The sequence below is a fragment of the Halichoerus grypus genome, chromosome 3 (genome assembly GCF_964656455.1).
Source record: "Halichoerus grypus chromosome 3, mHalGry1.hap1.1, whole genome shotgun sequence".
In the NCBI taxonomy this organism is placed as follows: Eukaryota; Metazoa; Chordata; class Mammalia; order Carnivora; family Phocidae; genus Halichoerus; species Halichoerus grypus.
In genome coordinates this window covers 30,893,492-30,916,339 of record NC_135714.1, presented here as the reverse complement: position 1 = coordinate 30,916,339, position 22,848 = coordinate 30,893,492, and the positions used below count along the sequence as shown (strand labels likewise).

Genomic DNA, 22,848 nt, shown 5'->3' with positions numbered 1-22,848 from the left:
TGTTGGTCAGGTTCTCATTGTTTTCTCTTCCCTTGAGGTCGTGGGGGGGAGGCGTGTTGGCCATCAGTGTATAGAGCAGTGTCTTTAAATAAAACCTGCAGATCAGCACTGGGGTGATTTCGAAAACGCTGCTTGGCTAAGGGCTTCATCTCCTTGTCATTTCTGGCAAGTCCGTTTTCTTCCGTCCCTTGGTTTTTTTTACAACAACGTGACCAAGTTGATTTAGGGAGAGGGAAATAATCTGCTTGAAAGTACTAGTGTACGTTAGGCACCTACATGTTACGCAAATGGTAGTTTCTAGACAATGGATGTGGTGTGACTTAGTTCCTGGGTGGGAGTGGGAAGGGGGGGAGACAAAGAGAAAGAGAATTCTTTTGCTTCAACCATATGATAAAATAGTTGATCTTTTCTATGCTGTTCAGTGCTGTATCTTGATATATAAATGAGCAAAGACTCTAGACTTTGAGTCAGTGTGGAATAATAAAACATATTTGTCCCTGGTTCCTGGCACAGAACTCCTAAAACCCTTGGGATTTTTTGAGCGCTCGGAGTGTCTTTTGTTATTCATGATGAGTCCTTTATTATACCTGAGTTTATGCTAATGGATGACTCTTGGGCCCCTAGATAGCTTCCGGATGAGGGCTGTTTGCCAGAGGAACCAACAACAGGATTCAAGGGTTGGAACTTTCAGTCTCATCCTCTGATTTCAGGGAGGGAAGAGGGACTGGTGATTGAATTAATCCATGGCCAGTGACTTAAGCATGCCTATGTGAGAAACTTCCATAAAAACTTGGAATTTAGGGATGTGCTGGGAGGGTGGTATGTCCAGAGAAAGCACGGAAGCACCGCACACAGCCCCCGCCCCCCATACTTTGCCCTGTGCATCTCTTTCATTTGGCTCTTCCTGAGTCATATCGTTTATAATCAAACTGTAATCCTAAGTGTTAGAGTTTTCCCGAGTTCTGTGAGTTATTCTAGAAAATTGGCGAACCTGAGGAAGAGCATGGAAATCCCTGAATTTGTCATTGGTTAGCCTGGGGACACCATTTGCAGCCGGTGGCTGAAGTGGGGGCAGTCTTGTGGGACTGAGCCCTTCAACCTATGGGGTTGGGACTAGCTCCAGTGGTTGGGATCAGAACTGAACTGAATTGTAGGACACCCAGTTGCTGATGGAGAATTGGTTGTTGGAAAATGAAATAGTCAAGTCTTTCCTGTTTGGAAAAACCAACTCATGATATTAAAACGTTATGCTTGGAGGACTCTCTTTGAAATTTTGGTGGTTTACTATTTAGATAAGGACTCAGAAGGCATTTAAAGAAATATAGGGGGAAAGAAAAGAAATTATCAGGCCAGTGCTTTAATTGTTTACGAACTTACATTGTGTTTTATAGTGTAATAAAGTAGAAGTTATACCACTGTGTGGTTTTCTTTGACCCTTCTGTCCTGTGGTGTAACTCAAAGATTTCATAGCATTGTCTCTGCCTCCAGTCAGTGGAAATACCTAGTATATAAATATTAGGGATTGCACTTACGAGTAGTTTCCTTACTCGGGGATTTCCAGAATTATGGTTACCTCTACAGCATTAATATTACTATTAATTAATTACTTTTAATTAATTTAATTAATTAAAATTACTGTTATGATTATGAAATCACCAATATTTGACTACTTTTGACTTATAGTGACAATAGTTTCATATGGTTCAAACTAATAGTAATGAAGGTTTCTTACTGATTTTTTATCTGTAGTTTTAAAAAAACAACTGTAGTGATTATCGTCAAGATATTTTAGAAAATTCAAGGAGTAGAAAAAGAAAAAGGTACTTCCCATGTTCTACCGACAAAAGATACAAAACATTAAAAAGAAAATTAACTTACAGTCTTACCACACACAGATAACTAGTGTAAACATTTTGCTATCTTTTTTTGCAATAAAACTGAGATCATGTTAGCTCAAAATCCTGCTTTTATTTATTTTTTTCACTTAATGTTTTCATTTACAATTGATATAACTTTAGACAAAGGGATATGGCAGATCTGGTCCCTTCACACGATTGTTTCTATTGTTTTGGAAGTCAAAGGGAAGTTTAGGATTTCCGAGTAATCAACAATTATAACAGTGTTAAATGTGGATCAGGATGGCTTTTTGATTTTGCTTTTTATAAATGATAGCAGGAATTTTATTTTGAATTTAGTACTTGACACCAAAAAAAAAAAAAAAAGATTGACTTAGAGAATATAAATAATTTAAATGCATTTTCCTTCCCAATGATTGGCTCATTAGGAAAAACCATTCTGTCATTCTAGATTTATTATTGAATTAGATGAGTTAATGATTACCCATAGATTTTCTACTTAAGACTCTAACTCAACTAGAGATGAGCTATGGGTAATCCCATTTTGTGGAACTTTACTTAATATCAGAACTGTTAACTCACACGTCAGAGGCCATAGAGCCCAGAGTATTGTGTTCTGGGGCCCGGCTGCCTCGATTAAAATCTTAGGTGAGCTGCTTGCCAGCTCTGTGACATGATGCAAGTTACTTCACCTCTTTGTGCTCTACTTTTCATATCTGCAAAATGGAGCGGAAACAAATAGCACCCTTCATAGGGTGATTGTAAGGGTTAAATGAGTTCATCCCTATCGTACTCGGAATGGTATTTATACAAAGTATGCACAAATACGTGACTGTTATTAATAGTACTTTTCCTTGGGTCTAAGCCTTGGGGCTGGTTTTCAGAGTTCTTGTTTGAGTTTTGTGCTAGTGACCTTCACATGGTGTCTTGCCCTTAAACTCAGCTTCTCTGTGTCTAGGGTTTTCCTCATTACTTCTGTTTACTCTTTCCCTCCTTTGCCTTTTTGCAAAGTGATGGTATTTTGTCTCCTAGCCCCCCCTTGGCTTTGCTCTTTCTCTCGCGGCACTTGGGGAGGCTTCACATGGGAGGACTTCAACCGGGTCGCGACCTCGGTGCTCCACATTCACTCATCGTGGCTTCCCGCTTCCCGTGTTCCCAGGAGGCCGGCCACGTGCCTGGCTTGCAGGAACCCTGCCTGCCCAAGTGTGACTAATGGGAAAATCCTGTGTTGAGGACTTTTTGTAGCTTTCTGTTTAATCATGCTCCTCTTCCTGTTCCTGGAAGGAAGGCAAGCGCGGGGCCCACGTGGGGGCTCCGGGGGGGCGGGGGTGGCGGCGCCCCGCGGTGCTGCGTCGGGAGCCCCGTGGTGGCAGGTGCTCCTCACCTGCGCGGCTTGTGCAGTGATTCAGTCCCCCACATTTAACACGGCCTCCTCCGGTGCGGCTCCTGGGGTTCGCGCCTTTTCCTACGAGTCGGTTTCGTGTCCCCGGCTGAGTTGATCGTGGCAGCGATAAAAAACTAACATTCACTGGGCACTTACTCTGTGCTAGGCAGATGGGTAAACCCGAGTTCATCTCATTTAATGCTTAGAAACGATTCTCTTATTATCTGCATTTTAGGGATGAGGAAACTGAGGCACAGGGACGTGAATTGACTTACCTGGGGTCACAGAGAGCTAAGAAGCAAGTTGAATGAACACAGTGCAGCTGAGAACAAGCTGGTTCCTGCTTTTGCTTCTTTCTAGGGAGCAGCTTTGCCACAGACCTTGGTTCAGATCCTGGCCATTCCCCAGATGAGTGACCTTGACTTCAATATTTCGTTCTTTCATGTCCCCATTTCTAAAATGGGTTTGGTCATAGCACCTATCTCAGAATCATGACAATTAAAGAAAAAAGATAATGGGAGTAAAGACGCCTGGCACATAATAAGTTCTCAGTAAATGTCCGCTGCTCTTAGCAGTTGGGGATAGAGTGGATGACCACAGGAGAATCAATCTCTCTGCCTCGCTCCCTCTGCTGGTCTTCCTCCTTGAAGCCCTTGCTTAGCTCCAGCCAGCTCAGCAACACCCTGTTGCTTTCCCCCGTGGTTAGTTTGTGTTGTCTTCTGCTTGCACGATGGAAACTACTTGGCTGAACTCCGACCTTGGCAGGGGCGGGTTGTACCAGAAACCAGGGACCTAGAAACCGGAGGCCTGGTCCTCTATGCCAGCTCCCTCGCTGGAACTTGCTGGAGGAGTCAGTGGTTCCTAAGGGACCCCCTTCCCTCACCCTCGCTCTTGCTGTTTCTGCTGGAAACAGGCCAGCTGGGCTTGTCCTCTTCTTCCTATTTGGTGGTTTCGTCCTGACACTTGCTGTTAGCTTTCCCCCATAGTTTGAATAATTTCTAACCTTGTCCCTGCTTGGCCTCTTGCGAGGAATGTACACGAACAGATCTGTTAGGAATTGCAACCTTGTGAAAAGTGGGCAGTGGCTCTGGTAAGGGTATGTAAACGCCTCTCCTAATTTATCGTCCCTTTACGGATCTAGCAATTTGGAATGTAGTGGAGTCCCATGAAAATCTAGTTGAGGGCCAATTCCCCAAGCTGGGTTTAGGAATGTGCTGCTATTTGCGGCCTTCTTTTGAATCTTTGCTAACGGCAACCTTCTGTTGATTTCAATGAGCACAGGGGCTTGCTGGTATATTAACATCTTTCAGAAAGCTTACCCAACAAGTGTGTAAAGCTACAAGCTATATCAGTTATCCAGCTCTGAAAATAATCTTTCTGTTTTTTAAAAACTGTCAGTATTTGGCAAATGGGTATGTAAGTACACTGGACATTCTGTCCTACAAATAGCATCTTGACCAAACTGCTGATCAAGTTACAGGCAAACTGGACACTCAATTCCCCAGGAGCCCTTCTGGAAGGGGATAGAGTCTGCTTTCCCAGTTTCACAGGTTCCATGTAGCAAATGGTTAAGGGGCTCGGCACTGTGTTCCAGAACTGTGAGAGGGATGAAGAGGTGCAAAAACAGGACGCCCTCCCCTCCACTTGGGGAGACAAGTGTGTTTGACTTAAACCAGGGTTTTTCTGTGAGTTCTTTTTTTTTTTAACCGTTTTATTTATGTATTTGAGAGAGAGAGAGAAAGAGAGAGAAAGAGCATGAGCAGGGCGAGGGGCAGAGGCAGAGGGAGAAGCAGACTCCCCACTGAGCAGGAAGCCAGACATGGGGCTCGATCCCAGGAACCTTGAGACGATGATCTGAGCTGAAGGCAGACGCTTAACTGACTGAGCCCCCCAGGCGCCTCTTCTTGTGAGTTCTTTGTCACATTTGGGTTTCCTAACTTTGATTGCAGTTTTATGTCCCGGTGATGTGTCTTGTAGTGAAGGGGGCGGGGAGGGTGTCAGCAAGTGTGAGTTGTGGTTCTTCTGTCTGTCTCAATTTTCTGCCTCTACCCAGTGATGTCATGTTAGGCCACTGATTTACTTGCAAAATGAGGATCTCATCCATCCTCTTGGTTATCCCCTTGGGACTAGAGGTTTCCATAAAATAATGAATGTAAAAGCTTCAAATGTCGTTTGGGTAGGAACTTTTATATCTTGTATGGTGTCTCTAGCTAATGTATATGATCAAAGATTTTCCTCCTCCTGAGTCCCTTGCTTTCTGTCCCTTTCTCCCTTCTATTTCTGAAAGACTTGTAGATGCCATGTAACTAACACATTAGTTACATATTATGTTTGTGTCAACTATGGAATTGCTTCTAAGTACAATACTTAGTAATAATGTGAAAACATACCTCTGTGAGCAAGATGGTTTTCAACAGGAAAACATTTTCGTTTCCCCTTCGCAGTTTATGGAAGGGCAAAACAGCATTATACTTTAGAGTGATCTTTTGCTTTTGCAGTGAAAAATTAATATTGGGTAATTTTACGCTGCTGAGATTATTTATTTATTTATTTATTTATTAAAGATTTTATTTATTTATTTAACAGAGAGAGAGACAGTGAGAGAGGGAACACAAGCAGGGAGAGTAGGAGAGGGAGAAGCAGGCTTTCTGCCGAGCAGCGAGCCCGATGCGGGGCTCGATCCCAGGACCCTGGGACCATGACCTGAGCCGAAGGCAGACACTTAACGACTGAGCCACCCAGGTGCCCCTGAGATCTTTTTTAAAAAATGAATTTATTACAAATTTCATCTTGCTCTAGCTGGTTTTAATCATTTTTCGTGAAGAAGATTTTTACATTAAATAAGATGCATGCAGATTTCAATATTTATCGTACATAATAGGGTCATTTGGAGAGAGGCAGTCTTTGTAGGGCTTAAGGGCATTATAGTGGGTGCATGTGGACCTGGGCTCCAGCCCAGCTCTGTGATCAGCTGCTGATGGTTGAACCTACCTGTTACTGTGAGGTCTGTGTCCCTAGATAAAACTGAAGGCACCACCACTCTTCCAGGCCCCGTGAGACAGCGGCTAAGAGTGTGGGGCGCAGGGGGTCCACCTTACAGATGTTGTGGAAATGAAATGACGTTGTCCAGGAAGCATCCAGAACAGTGCCTGGCGCGCTGCAAACACTCAGTAAATGCTGCCATTATGATTATTTTAATGTAGCAACTCATTCTTCAAAATATGCCACCTGTCACAAAGAATCTAAAGTGAAGATTAGATTTCTGAAGTTTTGTTGCTGTAAGTTCACTTCAAACAAACAACTTTTTAAAAATTCCATTACTTTCTTGTTTGGATATAATTTACAATTTGAAAGGTGCAGAAGGGGAAAATAAAAGTGTCTCTCACTCCTCTTCTCCAGCCATCCAGCCCCTCCCCAGAAGACCGACAGTGCTGTCAGTAGCCAAAGACTTTTAAATTTTAAAAAATCCCCACACTGGTGACACTGGAAGTAGTGAAAGATGGAGGAGAGGCAGGGGAATGGGGAGACAGAAAAAGAGGAGGAGGGGGATTCAGCTGGGGTCTGAACTGCAGAGCCCTGAACTGTGAGCATCGCCCTTGCTTACACCCCTCTCTGAGGACCCCAAGAGGTACCCTGCAGCTCGGGGTCCACTGGGGGCTCTTCCACCTTCCCTGCCTTGGAGCTGTGGTTGGTGGCCTCCTGGCCTGTGTCCCGAGGCGGATACTGGCAAGTTGACCTTGTTCCAGTCTGGGGTGCGGCCAGGTCAGATGAGCCTTCTGTTGTCTTCTGAATGCAGACCATTGTTTGAAGGACTCTGGAAGGTTCAGGAATCATCCAGAAGTTGAGATCCTTGGCTTCTCTAAACAGTGGGATCCTAAAGTTAATTAATCCTCTCTCAAGGAGCAGCTCTGGGGTTGTGGCTGTTGTCTGTGTTCAATCTTCTGACGCCCTTGGGGAATTGTGTTTGGTCAGGGAGTTCTGTAGCCTTTAGAAATAACTTACAAGTGGTGAATCCAACACAACTGTGGAGAATGCTAGGGACTTTCTCTGACTCTGCAAAGTTAGTTTGCCCCTTCTAGTTTCATCATAGGTTGAAACCTATGATGCTAAATATATACAGTATCCGTCATTATTTTTAAGTATCTTTATTTATATTGACCTTCCCCTAGTTTCAGTCCTTTGTTCTGGTAGCTACCTGGGGTTCAGGAGTGATTCCGTTTCGCCCCTCAACCTCCAAGAATGTTTGTTCCCTTTTTATCCAGCCAAATTAAGTTTTTCTTTTGAAACCTAACGTAAAGTCCCTTTTCTTCCTGGATCACACTAATTACTTCCCTTCCCACACCTGTGGTACATATACAAAGAAACTGAAGCTGAAGGACGGGTTGTGCTCCAAACATTCCTTTTGAGTGATTGGGTTGGAAAGTCAAACACATTTTCTCATTAAAAATAATAATTAGGCTCACAAAGCCTATTTAAAAAATGATAAAATGGGACTTGGTGAACTTTTAATATAAAAGTTGAAAGAATCATAAAGTGGGTCCCTGTATACTGACCACTTAGATTCAACGTTTTGCCAGACCCGCTTGCTCACCCTATCTGCCTGGCTGTCCATCTGTCTACCTACTTCCTTGCTGGACTATTTGAAATCAAGTTGCAGACAAGGTTACATTTCTCCCTAAATACCTCCACCGTGCCTCTTGTGGGATTAAGGACTTCCTTCTACGTAACCACAATACCATCATTATACCTAAGAAAATAGACAGTAAGTTCTCTAATACTGCCTTAACCCAGTTTCCTCAGTTGTCCTCAAAATACACTTTATGGCCGCTTTGCAATTTTTATTATTGATTAAGATCTTGAGCTAGCTTCCAGTCAAGGTTTACATGTAGTATTTGGTTATTTTAGTTTCTAACAAAAGCCAACAGTCAAGTACTGGGCAAGGGAAGAAACTTTCTTGGCCGCCGGCAGTATTTTGAAATCTTCGGCTACTGGTCCCTCCCTGTCTCCCTCTCTCACTCTTCGTGCCTGTCTCCAGATCCGGGGGTGCTCCCGCTGCCCTGAGCCCTCCATTTGCCATCCCTGGCGTATAGCTGATCTCACACGGCTGTTAGCAGAAATCTCAGGGACAGCTGCATTTTTCAAGGGACCTGTTAGACGAAGGCGTCTGTAAATCAGGGATTCCTAGCTGGGCATTGCTCATGTAGGCACGTTTTGCTGGGGGAAGCCATCTAGGCCTCTGTCTGTTCCCTGAGTGGTCTTTGCTGTCCAGAATGAGTTCTGGCCTCCAGTATCATGGGGCACTTGGACAAAATAATGGTAACCGAGTGACTGTATGCCCTGGGAGGGATTTTGTGTCACGGGTGGGTAGACTAGATCCTATCTGGATGTCCCCTCCCTGCCTGGTGACAGTTTTGGAGGCGGGTGGGGAGGGCTATAAGCAGCTGTTTATCTGGGGGTTGTTCAGAAGTTGGCAGGAGCCTGAAGTTTCACGACAAAGTTTAGCACTTCTTTGTATACTGACTTCCATTGTCTTCCTGGTTCCATATAAGCTCGTTTGTTTTCCCCATACATTTTAAGCTTTTTAATTAATTAATTAATTAATTAATTAATTATTTTTTAAAGAGGGCAAGCAATCCCCAGCTGATGTGTTTTATTTTATTTTTTTTTTAAGATTTTATTTATTTATTTGACAGAGAGAGACACAGCGAGAGAGGGAACACAAACCGGGGGAGCGGGAGAGGGAGAAGCAGGCTTCCCGCCAAGCAGGGAGCCCGATGTAGGGCTCGATCCCAGGACCCTGGGACCATAACCTGAGCCGAAGGCAGACGCTCAACGACTGAGCCACCCAGGCACCCCATTTTAAGCTTTTTAAAATTTGTCTGCGTGAATGCCGTGTTGGGGATAGTCTTAAAAGTTCTGTGACTTGGGTTCTCTCTGTAGCCAAAAAGAGAAGTCATTTGGGGATGATTGAGTTTTGTAGAATTTGTTTTGCATTTGCCCCTTATATTGGTGTATGTAATTGATTTAAACTGCATTTAAACAATTAACTTCATAAAGGAGGTTGTTTTGCAGAAGCTCGGAGATCCATCCTGCTCAAGTGGTACTGGGAGGCCATGTGTGGGCTGCTCATGCCTGGTTTTCATGCAGGCTCTCACCAGTTTTTAACTGTGTGCCTTTGGCCAGGTGACATACCCTCCCTGAACCCGTGATTCCTCTTCTCTAAAAGGATAGTACCCACCTCCTAGTGTTGTGACCATCTCAAACCCTCAGGGCCCATGGCTGAAACTCTACCTATGTAATATCCCCCTTCAGAGGTCTAATAAACACATTAATGTTTATGCAGCAAGCAAACTCACTGGAATAGAGGTCATAAATAGCCTCATGTCAGATCAGAACAGGTTTTGCCACCAATGAGTTTGTCAGATTTGGTTTTGCTGTGAAATGAATTATAAAAGCTTTTTGGATTTTACCTTGTGGAGCCAAGAGGGTGGGTGGGCTTGTGTTTTGATCACCAGTCACACTTGGCGGATGGGACTGGAGAAGGCTGGGAATGTTGCGAGCAAACTGAGGTCCACAGAGGTACAGTGACTTGTTCAAATCGCAGAGGTGGCCAGTGGCAAAACTGAATAAAGAAAAGCCCTTTTAGGGAAATGTCCATCTATTGATCTTAGTAATCCAGACCAAAAATAGATTGCTCTTGGGCACTGTGATTTGAGTCTTCGCTAAAAACAAAATAGGGTGTGTGTATGTGTTTGTTTAGAAGCAATTTTCCAACCAAGCTTGGTGTGGGTTATCTATACACTAGCAAGTGCCTTTTCCATCACAGAGCTGTCGGGTCATCCTGCTGAGAAACCCTAGATTCTGAGAATGCATACCCTTTCCTGATAAAAGGGGAAGGCTAGCTATCAGAAGCATAAAAATGTTCCGTGGTTGGAACAAAGCTGCTCGGGGGAGGTCACAAGGACCTTCTTATCTGTAGTCTCTAGTTATTAGCTTAGTCTTCCCCATTGTCTAGCAACCTCGAGCTATGCCCACTGGGTTTGAGGAATGCCATATCTAGGCTATTCCTTCTCAGCTCCTGTGACCACTGAGGTCAGTTGGAAATACAAGTATTATTTGGAAACAAGCTAAAAAAACTGCTTTTGATTTTGGGGGTTGACCTGGAGCCATTCCTCAGACCTCTTCCTCAGTTCCTTGCCTTGTACAAGCTTTTTTTTTAATACCACGTCTTCTTTTGTGACCTTCTTAATGGGATCTTGGCAAAACACAATACAGTTGAGTGGGTCCTCAAAATGCAGTGAATTAACCAAACCTGACCAGGTCTAGGAAAAACCCAAAGGAGTTTGATAAATGCTGGAGATGAGGCTACGGGCTTATTTTTGGAATAGGCTGAGTGGACCTGGGGTTGTGGCCTCTGTCGGGTGAGCTGTGATGTTGGAGTGGGGAGGGAGGTCAGCGATGGGGGCCAAAAGGCAATTTTGTAGTTGTTCATCCCGTAAGCTGCTTTGGAGCCTGGTGTTGAGCATAAAACCTGTCCTCCTTCCTGCCGTGCTCATTGGAAACCATAAGTTTGGAAGTTTGGGGAGCCTTGAATCTAAGTTGTGAAATATGAGAGCAAACCAGCATTTTGCATTTTAGTAGAAAAGTCTCTAAATGATGAAATACTGTTGAAAGAAAACAAATTAAAATATACCTTACGCAGGCATTTGTAGTTGGATGGTGCCCAGTTAGTGGCCCAGTTCTACATGTGCAGAGACCCAGGCTTCCAGAAGGTAAGAGGCAACAGTATAAACAGGAAGGAGCCAGGCTGTCTGGTTTGAATCCGGGCACCGGCACGGAGTAGCAGTGTGACCTTGGGAAGGCCACTCTACCTTCCTGTGTCTTCTTTCCCCATCTGTAATGTAAGGATAGACCTCTAACTATGTCCTCGGTTTATTGTGAAGACTCAATGCTTAGCTCAGTGCTGGCTCATAAATGCTCCGTAAATGTACTGGTTATTGTTGTTAGTGGTAATAGAGACACGAACTACTCTGAGCCACACTTCTGTCTCTTCTGGAACACCATGTCACCCAAAACCATTCCCTTTCTTACCATGGCTCTGTCTGCTTTCTGTGCTGACTCTGATTGCTGGTCCCTTACTGTGCTGGGCTTTCCAGCTTGTATGGACTTCTCCGCATGGGTTACCCCAGCTGGAGAATTGGGGTGCACCTCTGGGCTGTGCCCAGGATGCCTGTGCACAGTCCTTTCCCTGCCCTCTCCCATCCCCTCAATCTCTCCGCCAGGCCCCCCTGTCTCCACGGGCTGCTCTTCTTCCCTGCTGCTCCCCCTCCCCCCCCCCCACCACCCCCGGTCTCAACAGATGTCATCTCTTCTTATTTATTGTGAGAGAAAATGGAGGATACCATGCACCTTGCTCCCTCAACTTCCTTCAGCCCACTAGTGAGGGCTCTAATTCACAGCCCGCTGCTTCAGGAAGAACTGGGTGTTTTTGTTTTGTTTTGTTTTGTTTTTCTATTCCAGTGTTTGATCTGTCTTCTTCATATGGAAATCTTCTCAAGGCCATCACTCCTTATTCTCAGTCTCTCCCTTTTGCTCCTTCTGTGTATACATACATTGGTTGCAGGCACTTAAAGGCAAAACAAAACTCCAAACAGAAATGTCTTCCTCTCACCCTTCTTTTTTTTGCTCCTACTGGGCTTCCAGAAAGAGTAAACCGAGCCCAGTCTCTATTCTTCAACTCAGGGAATCTAGTCTTACCTTCCGGGCTAACTGAAAAACTGTGCTGTCCAAGGCCACGAAGATCTCCTGTGGATTGTTTTTCCTTCCTACTTAATTTAATTTAATTTATTTTTTCATTGTATGTATGTATTTGTTTATTTTGGGATTTTTAAGTTTACTTCAAGAAAGTACAGAAGAACAGGGAGTAAAGTACAACAAAGAGAAAGTTAAAAAAATTCAGTGGCTTCCTAAATTAGAAACTAATGGTTTCCCATGAGTTCTTCTTTGTTGCCTGATTTGTCTGAGTACTTCTCGATTCCTTTTCTAAAGAGTCTTCTTAGGTTGTTTGTGTCTTGTTTCTTTTTTAAAATTGTGTTAAGAACATTTAACATGAGATCAACCTCTAAACAAATTTTTAAGTGCAGGATACGGTATTGTAGACAGCAGGCGCCTTGTCATAAAGCATGATGGAAACGTTATACCCGTTGAATGCCAGCTACCCATTTTCCCCTCCCTTCACTCCTGGTAACCACCATTCGACTCTGCTTCTATAAATTTGACTATTTTAGATGGCTCATAAAGTGGAATCATGCAGTATTTGTCCTTCTGTGACTGGCTTTTCTCACGTAGCGTCATGTCCTCCGGCTTCATCTATATTGTCACCTCTGGCAGGATTTCCTTTTTTGGTTGTATGTATAGACCATGTTTACTTTATCTATTCAGCCACCAGTGAACATTTAGGTTGTTTCCAAATCTTGGCTTTGTAAAAAATTCTGCAGTGAACATGGGAGGCAGATAACTCTTTAAGATCCTGATTTCAGTGCTTTTGGATAAATAGGCTAACTGGGACTGCTGGGTCATAGGGTGGTAGTTCTATTTTTAACTTTGTGAGGAACCGCCATATTGTTTTACATAGTGGCTGCACCATTTTCCATTTCCTTCCTATTTTAATTGCTCTCTGGCAGCATCTGACCTAGCTGACTGCTCATTCCTTCTGGAAACTCTATCCCTCTGTGTTCTAGAGGAGAACCCTGGCTTCTCTTCGTTGGCCTCCTCATGGAGTAGATCCAGTTGCTCAATGGATATTTCTATCTGGTTGTTCCCTCCCCCCCCCACCCCTTACCTCTATCTCCATGTGTTCAAAACTGAACTCGTGATATTGTCCTTTCCGGAAATGCCAAGTATATTAGTTTGCTGGGGCTGCTGTAAGAAAGTACCACAAACTGGGTGGCTTAAACAAGAGAAGTTTATTATCTCACAGTCTGGAGGCTAGGATTCCAAGGTCAAGATCAGCAGGGTTACTTCCTTTTGGGGGCTGTGAAGAATCTATTTCAGGCCTCTCTCCTAGTTGCTGGTGGCTTGCTGGCAATCTTTGGCCTTTAGAAGCATCATCCCATCTCTGCCTTTATCTTCCAAGTGTCTCCAAATCCCCCCTTTTATAAGGACAGCAGTCCACTCAAATGGCCTCATTTTAATTTGATTACCCTTGTAAAGACCGTGTGTTCTGAGGTACTTGGGGTACTTCAGTGTATGAATTGGGAGGGAGGTAAAATTCAACACCAAGCAAACTTCCTTTTTTTAAAAGTTATTTCCCATCTTGATGAATGGCATCAATTTCCACCATGTTACTCAAGCAGAAACTCGAGCATCATCCTTATCAAGTCACTAGCCCTTATATGAACTTGGGCCTCAGAGCTCATAGAACTTGGAGGCAAAATTTTGGAATAGGAACCTTCATGGCAACATAGGTTTTCAAAGGGGTCTGTGATTCCCAAATGGCTGACAATCTCTGCTTTCTATTTTTCCACCACCTTGGTATAAAAGTAATACAAATGAATTTTAGAAAATTACAGGTAAGTATAAAAATAAAATTTAAAATTATCCTCTTATTCGGTTACCTGGAATCACTTAATATTTTGGTCATTGCTTTGTACATTTTATGCCTTCATGCATTTTTTTTTTTAAGTAGGGGGACCATACTGTATGTAAGATGTTGAATCAAGCTTTTCTCTCTCTCTTTTTTAAAGATTTTATTTTTTATTTTATTTTATTTTAAAGACTGTTTGTTTATTTGACAGAGAGAGAGAGAGAGAGCACAAGCAGGAGCACATAGCAGGGGGAGCAACAGAGAGAGAGGGAAAAGCAGGCTCCCTACTGAGCAGGGAGCCCGATGCAGGGGCTCGATCCCAGGACCCTGGGATCATGACCTGAGCTGAAGGTAGACGCTTAACCGACTGAGCCACCCAGGTGCCCCTATTTATTCATTTTAGAGAGAGAGAATGGGGGGGAAGGACAGAGGAAGAGGGAAAGAATCCCAAGCAGATTCTGTGCTGAGCATGGAGCCCAGTGTGGGACTCGATTTCAGGACCCTGAGATCATGACCTGAGCGAAAATCAAGAGCTGGATACTTAACTGACTGAACCACCCAGGCACCCCTGAATTAAGCTTTTTAAATTCAACATTGTATCTTGGGGCGCCTGGGTGGCTCAGTCATTAAGTGTCTGCCTTCAGCTCAGGTCATGATCCCGGGGTCCTGGGATCGAGTCCTGCATTGGGCTCCCTGCTTGGCAGGAAGCCTGCTTCTCCCTCTCCCACTCCCCCTGCTTGTGTTCCTGCTCTCGCTGTCTCTCTCTCTGTCAAATAAATAAATAAAATCTTTAAAAAAAAAAAAATTAAAAAAAATAAATTCAACATTGTATCTTAAGTGTTTTCTCATGTCTTCACAAAATCTTTATAATTTTAAATGATGAATATTATTCCATCGAATGGGTAGACAGTGATTGACTTAGATATTTTCTTATTATTCCACTGTCAAACATTCAGGTTTTTGCCATTTTTTTGACTTATAAATAATGCAGCAAAAACCTTTGCTATGAATTTGGACTCAAATATTTTGTTTATAATTCAGGTATGATTCTTTTTTTAAAAAAAGATTTTATTTATTTATTTGACACAGAGAGAGAGAGAGAGAGAGAGAGAGAGAGAGACAGTGAGAGAGGGAACACAAGCAGGGGGAGCGGGAGAGGGAGAAGCAGGCTTACCGCACAGCAGGGAGCCTGATGCGGGGCTCGATCCCAGGACCCCGGGATCACGACCTGAGCCGAAGGCAGACGCTTAACGACTGAGCCACCCAGGTGCCCCTAATTCAGGTATGATTCTGCTGGAGGTGAAGGAGAGAGATGGCCAGTGTCTCTAAACAAGTTATTAGCATAAATTGAAAACTAAATTTACCTAAGTTGACAAATGTTTTAAGGCATTATTTGTGAATAGTTCCTTTGTGATTTCAAAGTTATTTTTATTGAATTCCTATGGTAGGTCACGGTAGATTCTCCAGTCAACTGCCTTACAGCGGTTCTTTGTATTCTATAACAGGGCTGTCCGTTAGAACTTTTGGGATTGATGAAAATGTTCTTTTTCTGACTTGTCCAGTATGGTAGCAGTTAGCCACATGTGACTGATGAATGCTTAAAATGTGATTAATGCAACTGAGAAACTGAATTCTTAATTTTATCTCATTTTAGTTGACTTAAATTTGAATAGCTACTTGTGGCTACCGGCTACCGTACTGGATAGTACCGTTCTATCACGATGGTGACCAAACACTTTTACGTTGCTTATCTCTTCCCAAACATTCTTCTAAGTGCTTTATATATTAGTTTATTTAATCCTCACAATGATTCCACGAGGTACTCTTCTAGTTATTATTGGTGTATAACAAATCAACAGTCACTCATTTTGCTTAGGAATCTCCAACTTGGGCAGGGTCCATCAGAAACAGCTCATGTTTGCTCTGTGCGGCATTAGCTGGGACTATAGAATCTACTTCTAGGATGGCTCATGTACATAGTTGGCAAGTTGATGACTGTTACTGGTTTCTTTCCTTGGGGAAGCTTGGGCTTCCTCACAGCATGGTGACTGCATTCCAAAAGCAAGCGCCCCAAGAGACAGGAAGTGGAAGCTGTCAGTTTCTTAGGGCCTGAGGCTTGGAAACTGACAAAGCAACACTCCACCCTATTCTATTGGTCAGGCAGAACACAGAGGATATATTCAAGGGAAGGAGATACAGACTTTTCCATTGGAGCAGGATCAAAGAATTTGGGGCCATGTTTTAAAATCATCATAGAAAGGTACAATCATTTGATTTTATTTCATAATGAGGAAACTGAGGACAGAATAGTTAAATAACTTGCCCAAGGTGACGTGCCTAGTAGGTGGCCAAGCTGTTCTTTATGCCAGGCAGTCTGACCTTATAACTTCAGTGCTATATGGCATCTCTTTCTGTAATTCATGTTTCCCTAATTTAGATTCATATCTTCTTCAGTTTTTCCATGGTACAGTAATTACGAGATTAAGTGACTGATACCTGTTTGTAAATCACAAACTCTAAATATGTAGTGTTTGCAAGGGTTTGCTACATGTCAAATTAATGAAGACACATTCTCAACCACCTGATTCAGGAGGGGGTGTGGCTCCAATTCCGAGCCCCTCTGCTTTCCTCCCTGTTCCTAGTGCCCCCCAAAGAGAATTGGTTATCACCTCCAGATTGAAACAGACCTGATTCTGAGTAAAACTCTCAGTCTTAGAGGTTGTCTGCTTCACCTATTCCTGTTGCATGGAATACGTGGTATTAAAAAGGAATTAATAAATAAGACTTACTTAGAATTGTAAAAAGAGTTAAAGAAATGTTTCTGGTTTTTACTAAAAGGCTGGCAGTAAATCCTAAGTTAGATGATATTTGCATATGCTTAGGGAAGTGTGTGTGTGTGTGTGTGTGCGCGCGTGCGCACACGCATGTGTGTATGTGTACTTCCATTTATTTGTCCATTCATTTAATATATTAATTCCTGGAAGATAAATCAGAAAAAAATATAGGTTATCCCCAATTCTAGAGATTGTCTGATAAAATAATGCAACCTTGTACAAACTTAAGAAACCAGCAGTTTCCTTTCCTGTTCAAAGGTAATGGGTATTTCCATGTGAAAGATCAATAGCCCTTTGCTGTATGGCCTCTGGTTTGCAAATCAGGCTTCTGTTTGATAGCGTTTGCTGCAGTGATGAAATGTGGTTATTTCACACCTGCTATTTGTCCCCTACAATCATTGCCACACAGATCCTTTTTTTTATCAGAATACTCTGAGAGAGCTTATAATTAAACGTATCAGTTTTCCGGTTTCTGGGTTTCTTCAGCAACGTTATGAATCTCCCTGATGTAGAGAAAGAACTTTATTTCATCACTTCAGAATCTGAGTATTCCAAATAAGGACACTTCATTTCTTTTTTTAATTTTTTTTATTAACATACAATGTATTATTTGTTTCAGAGGTACAGGTCTGTGATTCATCAGTCTTACACAATTCACAGCGCTCACCATAGCTCACACCCTCCCCAGTGTCCAGCCACCCCATCCCTCCCACCCCACCCCCCACTCCAGCAACCCTCAGTTTGTTTCCTGAGATTAAGAGTCTCTTATGGTTTGTCTCCCTCTCTGGTTTCATCTTGTTTCATTTTTCCCTCCCTTCCCCTATGATCCTCTGCCTTGTTTCTCAAATTCCTCATATCAGTGAGATCATATGGTATTTGTCTTTCTCTGATTGACTTATTTCACTTAGCATAATACCCTCTAGTTCCATCCACGTCGTTGCAAATGGCAAAGTTTCTTTTTTTGATGGCTGCATAATATTCCATTGTATATATACACCACATCTTCTTTATCCATTCATCTGTTGATGGACATCTAGGCTCTTTCCTAGATGGACATTGCTGCTATAAACATTGGGGTGCATGTGCCCCTTCGGATCACTACATTTGTATCTTTGGGGTAAATACCCAGTAGTGCAATTGCTGGGTTGTAGGGTAGCTCTATTTTCAACTTTTGAAGAACCTCCATACTGTTTTCCAGAGTGGCTGTACCAGCTTGCATTCCCACCAACAGTGTAGGAGGGTTCCCCTTTCTCCGCATACTCGCCAACATCTGTCGTTTCCTGACGTTAATTTTAGCCATTCTGACTGGTGTGAGGTGGTATCTCATTGAGGTTTTGTTTTGTATTTCCTGATGCTGAGTGATGTTGAGCATTTTTTCATGTGTCTGTTGGCCATTTGGATGTCTTCTTTGGAAAAATGTCTGTTCATGTCTTCTGCCCATTTCTTGATTGGATTATTTGTTCTTTGGGTGTTGAGTTTGATAAATTCTTTATAGATTTTGGATACTAGCCCTTTGTCTGATATATCATTTGCAAATATCTTCTCCCATTCTGTCAGTTGTCTTTTGGTTTTGTTGACTGTTTCCTTTGCTATGCAAAAGCTTTTTATCTTGATGAAGTCCCAATAGTTCATTTTTGCCCTTGCTTCCCTTGCCTTTGGCAATGTTTCTAGGAAGAAGTTGCTGCGGCTGAGGTCGAAGAGGTTGCTGCCTGTGTTCTCCTCAAGGATTTTGATGGATTCCTGTCTCACATTGAGGTCTTTAAACCATTTTGAGTTTATTTTTGTGTGTGGTGTAAGGAAATGGTCCAGTTTCCTTCTTCTGCATGTGGCTGTCCAATTTTCCCAACACCGTTTGTTGAAGAGACTGTCTTTTTTCCATTGGACATTCTTTGCTGCTTTGTTGAAGATTAGTTGACCATAGAGTTGAGGGTCCATTTCTGGGCTCTCTGTTCTGTTCCATTGATCTATGTGTCTGTTTTTGTGCCAGTACCATACTGTCTTGATGGTTATAGCTTTGTAATAGAGCTTGAAGAAGGACACTTCATTTCAATTAAATCTCACATTTTTCTTTACTCCCCATCCTACCTGGCCCCCTCCTTCATTTGATAATTCTCTTCTCATTTTGTGTCTGTGAACTGGTACTTTGCTGCTTATCTACCTAGTCGGCTCTTTCTGTTATTTTCGTTTACCACATCTCATGACGCCTGTGCCCGGCTTTCTGCTGCTCACCCTCCTTCCTAGAGGGGATGCGGGTCCCTGTGTGCAGGGACCTCTCGGGAGCCTATGCGTGGCACCCCGGCAGGCCTGGATCTGGTAATAAGCCCATGGGATACTTTGACATGTCCACAAGAAAAGTTCTCCATTTCTTCAAAAGATGCCCCTTTCCTAGCTGCCCTATTTTTGAAGTCATAATGTAGGTCCTCACTGTTCTTTTTTCTTCTGTTGTCCCATGTACACCTTCGACAGCATTTCTCTCAATCTGTGACGATCTGCTCATGCGTTTTGTTTAGGGACTGTTTCTGATGCTCCCCTACACGTTCTAAGATGTTCTTGGCCAAGTCATGTTATCACTATATCCAGTTCCCAGCCTTGTGCTTTTCACGTGATGGGCAGACAGTGAATTTTAATTTGGATAAGTGCACGAATAAAAAATGCACAGTCTTCCATTTTTATGTTTGTCCCCCTGGGCCAAAATCTTGATGCCATCCTGGATTTTTCTCTCTTTTCCATATTCTAGATCTGTCAGTTTACTAAGTCCTTCTAAAACATAAGCTCCACGAGGACAAGCCTCTTTGTCTGTCTTACTCAGTGATATATCACACGTGCCTAGAATGGTACCTGCCGCGTAGTTGAGCATTTATTATGTTGTAAAAATGGTTGTAAATGTTTTACAAGTATTTATTTCATCTTCATGACACCCAGGAAGGGTGGGTAGGTTCTAATGAGTATGTGCCTTTCACAAGAAACTGAGTCATAGAGGTGCTAAGTTATTGCACAGCTACTGAGTGGTAGAGTCAGAACTTGAACCCAAGGCTCCTGGGTCCATGCTCTTACCTACCCAGCGCCCTGTTATAATGCCACCAAACGACTCTGTGTTTCCTTTGTGCTTGACACTCCACCTGGACATGCTTTCCGCACTGTGTAGGTCCCTGCTGCAGGCGAAGAAGTAGAGACTGGCTTGAGAGATTTTAAAGAAATGACGCAGGTTGGGACCTAGGTTGTGAGTAGCAGGGACAGGATGGGAACTCGGACGTTTAGCCAAGCCTGGCCCTCAGCCTATGTGTTGTACTACCTGACCCGCCGGTCTCTGCGTGGCCCGTGGTTTTGGGAGACGACTCAGATTCCATGTGAACGTTCCCCGGGGTCGTCAGGTTGGTCTTGTCCCCGGCAGACGTGTGATGCAGCCGCGTGTATTTCTTTCTGTAGACAATGGTGGCAGCCGCACGTTGCAGTCCAGAACAGAGACGACCCCGGCGCCCACCAACAATATGGGCAACGGACACCCAGAATATATCGCATATGCCCTGGTCCCCGTGTTCTTCATCATGGGTCTGTTTGGCGTCCTCATCTGCCACCTGCTTAAGAAGAAGGGCTATCGTTGTACCACAGAAGCCGAGCAAGAGGTGGAAGAGGAAAAGGTTGAAAAGATAGGTAAATACCTGCATCCTTTTCATGGAGAGGTGGGTGGGGACGATTTTCTTTTCTTTTTTTTTTTTTTAAAGATTTTATTTCTAAGTAATCACTACACCCAATTTGGGGCTCGAACTCACAACCCGGAGATGGAGAGTCACGTGCTCTACTGACAGAGCCCGCCAGGTGCCCCAAGTGAGGGCAATTTTTAAATGAGGAATCAGTCATAGATACTTTCATCTCTACGAAGCAAAATGATCCATCTTTTTTCTTTTTTTTTTTAGGGGGGGGTAAAGGGGCGGAGGGAGGGAGAGAATCTTAATCAGGCTCCACACCCAGCATGGAGGCTTTTGAGGGGCTCCATCTCACGACCTGAGCCGAAATCAGACGCTTAACCACTGAGCCACCCAGGTGCCCCCAAAATGATCCATCTTAACAGTAGGTGGTATGTGGCATGTCAGTATAGATTTCGTAGTGACCACACCTGGAGCTTGAAACCTGGCTTTCACTTATTTAAACACCTACCAGCTCATTCCTTGTGGCTTTGGGCAAGTTACATATGCTCCGAACTTCTGCTATGTGTAATTTAACTGGAATTTAATCTTAGTTAATTTAATGCCAATTTAATTAAGATTTTAATTTAATTTAAATGAGGACAGTAATCTCCATCTTGTAGGATTATTGTGGAATTTAGAAGATGCATTTGGTGTTTGGCACATACGGCCACTCAGTAAATACTAATCCTTACTGTTATTATTGAGAGAGCTTCTAATAAGAGCAATGGGGAATTTAAATAGCTCTCACCACTTTTATGGTATTACTTTTGCTGCGGGAGTTCTATCTTCAATCTATGTGATTGGAATTTATATTTATTAAGTAAATAATTGTGTCAACAGCGCAGTAAAAGTATGGTAAGAAATGGTGCCTTAGTATTAATTTGAGGGTGTCTTATCTTTTCCTCTTAACATGGAGTTGTTGGTAGTATTTGGAAAAACCCAAGAAATAAAATCCTGTTTTCTCCATAGATGTTCTTTCCAACTATCCTTTAGGGACGTTTCCTGACTTGTATTTGGGGGAGCAGTAGCTACCCTTCCATATCCCTTTCAGGTCCTCATAGGGCAGTTTTTGCAGAAGAGGACATTTGGAGTTGGTCGCCTTTCAAGAGAGCCAACGGGTAGAGTGGGGAGAGCTTCTTCCTTCCTTGCCAGCCGGCTGGCCTGTTGGTTTTTCCCACCCCCACTGACCTTTGAGGCAGAGAGAACCCGGCTGCAGGATGAGTCATGGGTAGCTTATGAGCACACCAAAGCTGAGTGTTTGTCAACAGAAAGTGAGCCTCCCCCTCCCATCCTTCACAGACGCTCTGTAGGCTGGCTTAGTCAGAATTTGCACTGTCCAGCCAAATGTGCATTTTCATGGAGGAGGAAGCCGACTGGGGTTGGAGAAGACACTTTTCCAGGGACACGAGTAGGACATTGCACACCTTGATTCATTCTCTGTGAACTGGGATCCCTCCCTTTTCCTTCCTCCCTGAAATTACAGTTTCCAGGTGGAGGTTTGATTTTTCTTCAAAGACTGTCCCATAATACAGTTTCCTAAGGTAAACGGAGTTTGTGGGCAAATAACCACAGCCAAAATTTAGGTCATTTGGAAGTGTATTTAAATGAAAGGAGAGTCTTCTAAACATGGATGAATAATTACCCCATGTAAAAAAGAAATCCGTACTCTAAATTTATATAGTATGTCTGCAATTAAAACAAAATCCAAGGAGAATTTTATCTTTTGATCAACTGTTTTCTTCCCATTTCCCCGAAGGGTTTAAAGGAATAATGAGAGAGAACTACAGCAGTTAGGACTGATACACACGCAGGAAAGTGAGTGGGTGTTTGGACTTGAGAAGAGGTTGATGGCTAATTCTGGTTCTTGTTACGTCTGTCATGCTAAGGAAGTCACTCTGGGCTGTGCATCGGGCAGTTTGGGGCTGAAGGAAGAAAGCCTCGACCCCTCGACCCTTGGCGCCACGGCTGAGCTTTCTGGAGACTGTTGAGTGAGGTCTCATTGCCTCCACAGAGGTGACCGATTCTAACCCGTTCTCCCCTCCTCCTCTTTCAGAGTTGAATGACAGTGTAAATGAAAATAGTGACACTGTTGGCCAGATTGTCCACTACATCATGAAAAATGAAGGTATGGATGTTTTAGTGTTCCAGAACAATTCAATATTCATGTTTTATTAAAAACCTGCCTCGAAGAGTCGGTTTGTATGAACTATCCTGTTGATCTTTCTAGTCACTGGCAGCACCTTTTACCTAAGCTCATGAATACGTCAGCTTCCAGATTATCCCACCATGGGAATTTCACCTAAGTGTGTTTTCGAAGAGTCAGTGGGTGTGAGTGTTTGCAGAAAGCCAGCCCTGGAGGCTCACCTTCAAATCCTGGCCTCACCTTGATTTGGGGAAAGTCACTTTACCTCATGGAGTCTCTGTTTCCTCCTCCGTTAAAAGGAGGGTAATAAATAATATTTACCTCATTGCACTGTTGTGACATCCTGCACATAAAGTGCTT

General features: G+C 43.3%; 1 protein-coding gene and 1 long non-coding RNA gene across 6 annotated transcripts in view; both read left to right on the top strand.

Annotated features, from left to right (window-relative positions):
* LOC144381331 (uncharacterized) overlaps positions 1-22,848 on the top strand; it is a 178,665-nt gene that overhangs the window by 46,203 nt on the left and 109,614 nt on the right. The gene's annotated exons all lie outside the window — the stretch shown is intronic.
* The window catches only part of RELL1 (RELT like 1), a 70,053-nt gene that overhangs the window by 11,790 nt on the left and 35,415 nt on the right, over positions 1-22,848 (top strand). For 4 of the 5 annotated variants that reach the window (XM_078068486.1, XM_078068488.1, XM_036066148.2 and 1 more), the window contains 2 exons: positions 20,086-20,310; positions 22,399-22,470. In XM_078068486.1, the coding sequence (XP_077924612.1) occupies positions 20,086-20,310; positions 22,399-22,470 (297 nt within the window). Of the gene's footprint in view, positions 1-18,340; positions 18,415-20,085; positions 20,311-22,398; positions 22,471-22,848 lie in introns of those variants that run through there. The other variant, XM_078068489.1, reaches the window with a different exon arrangement.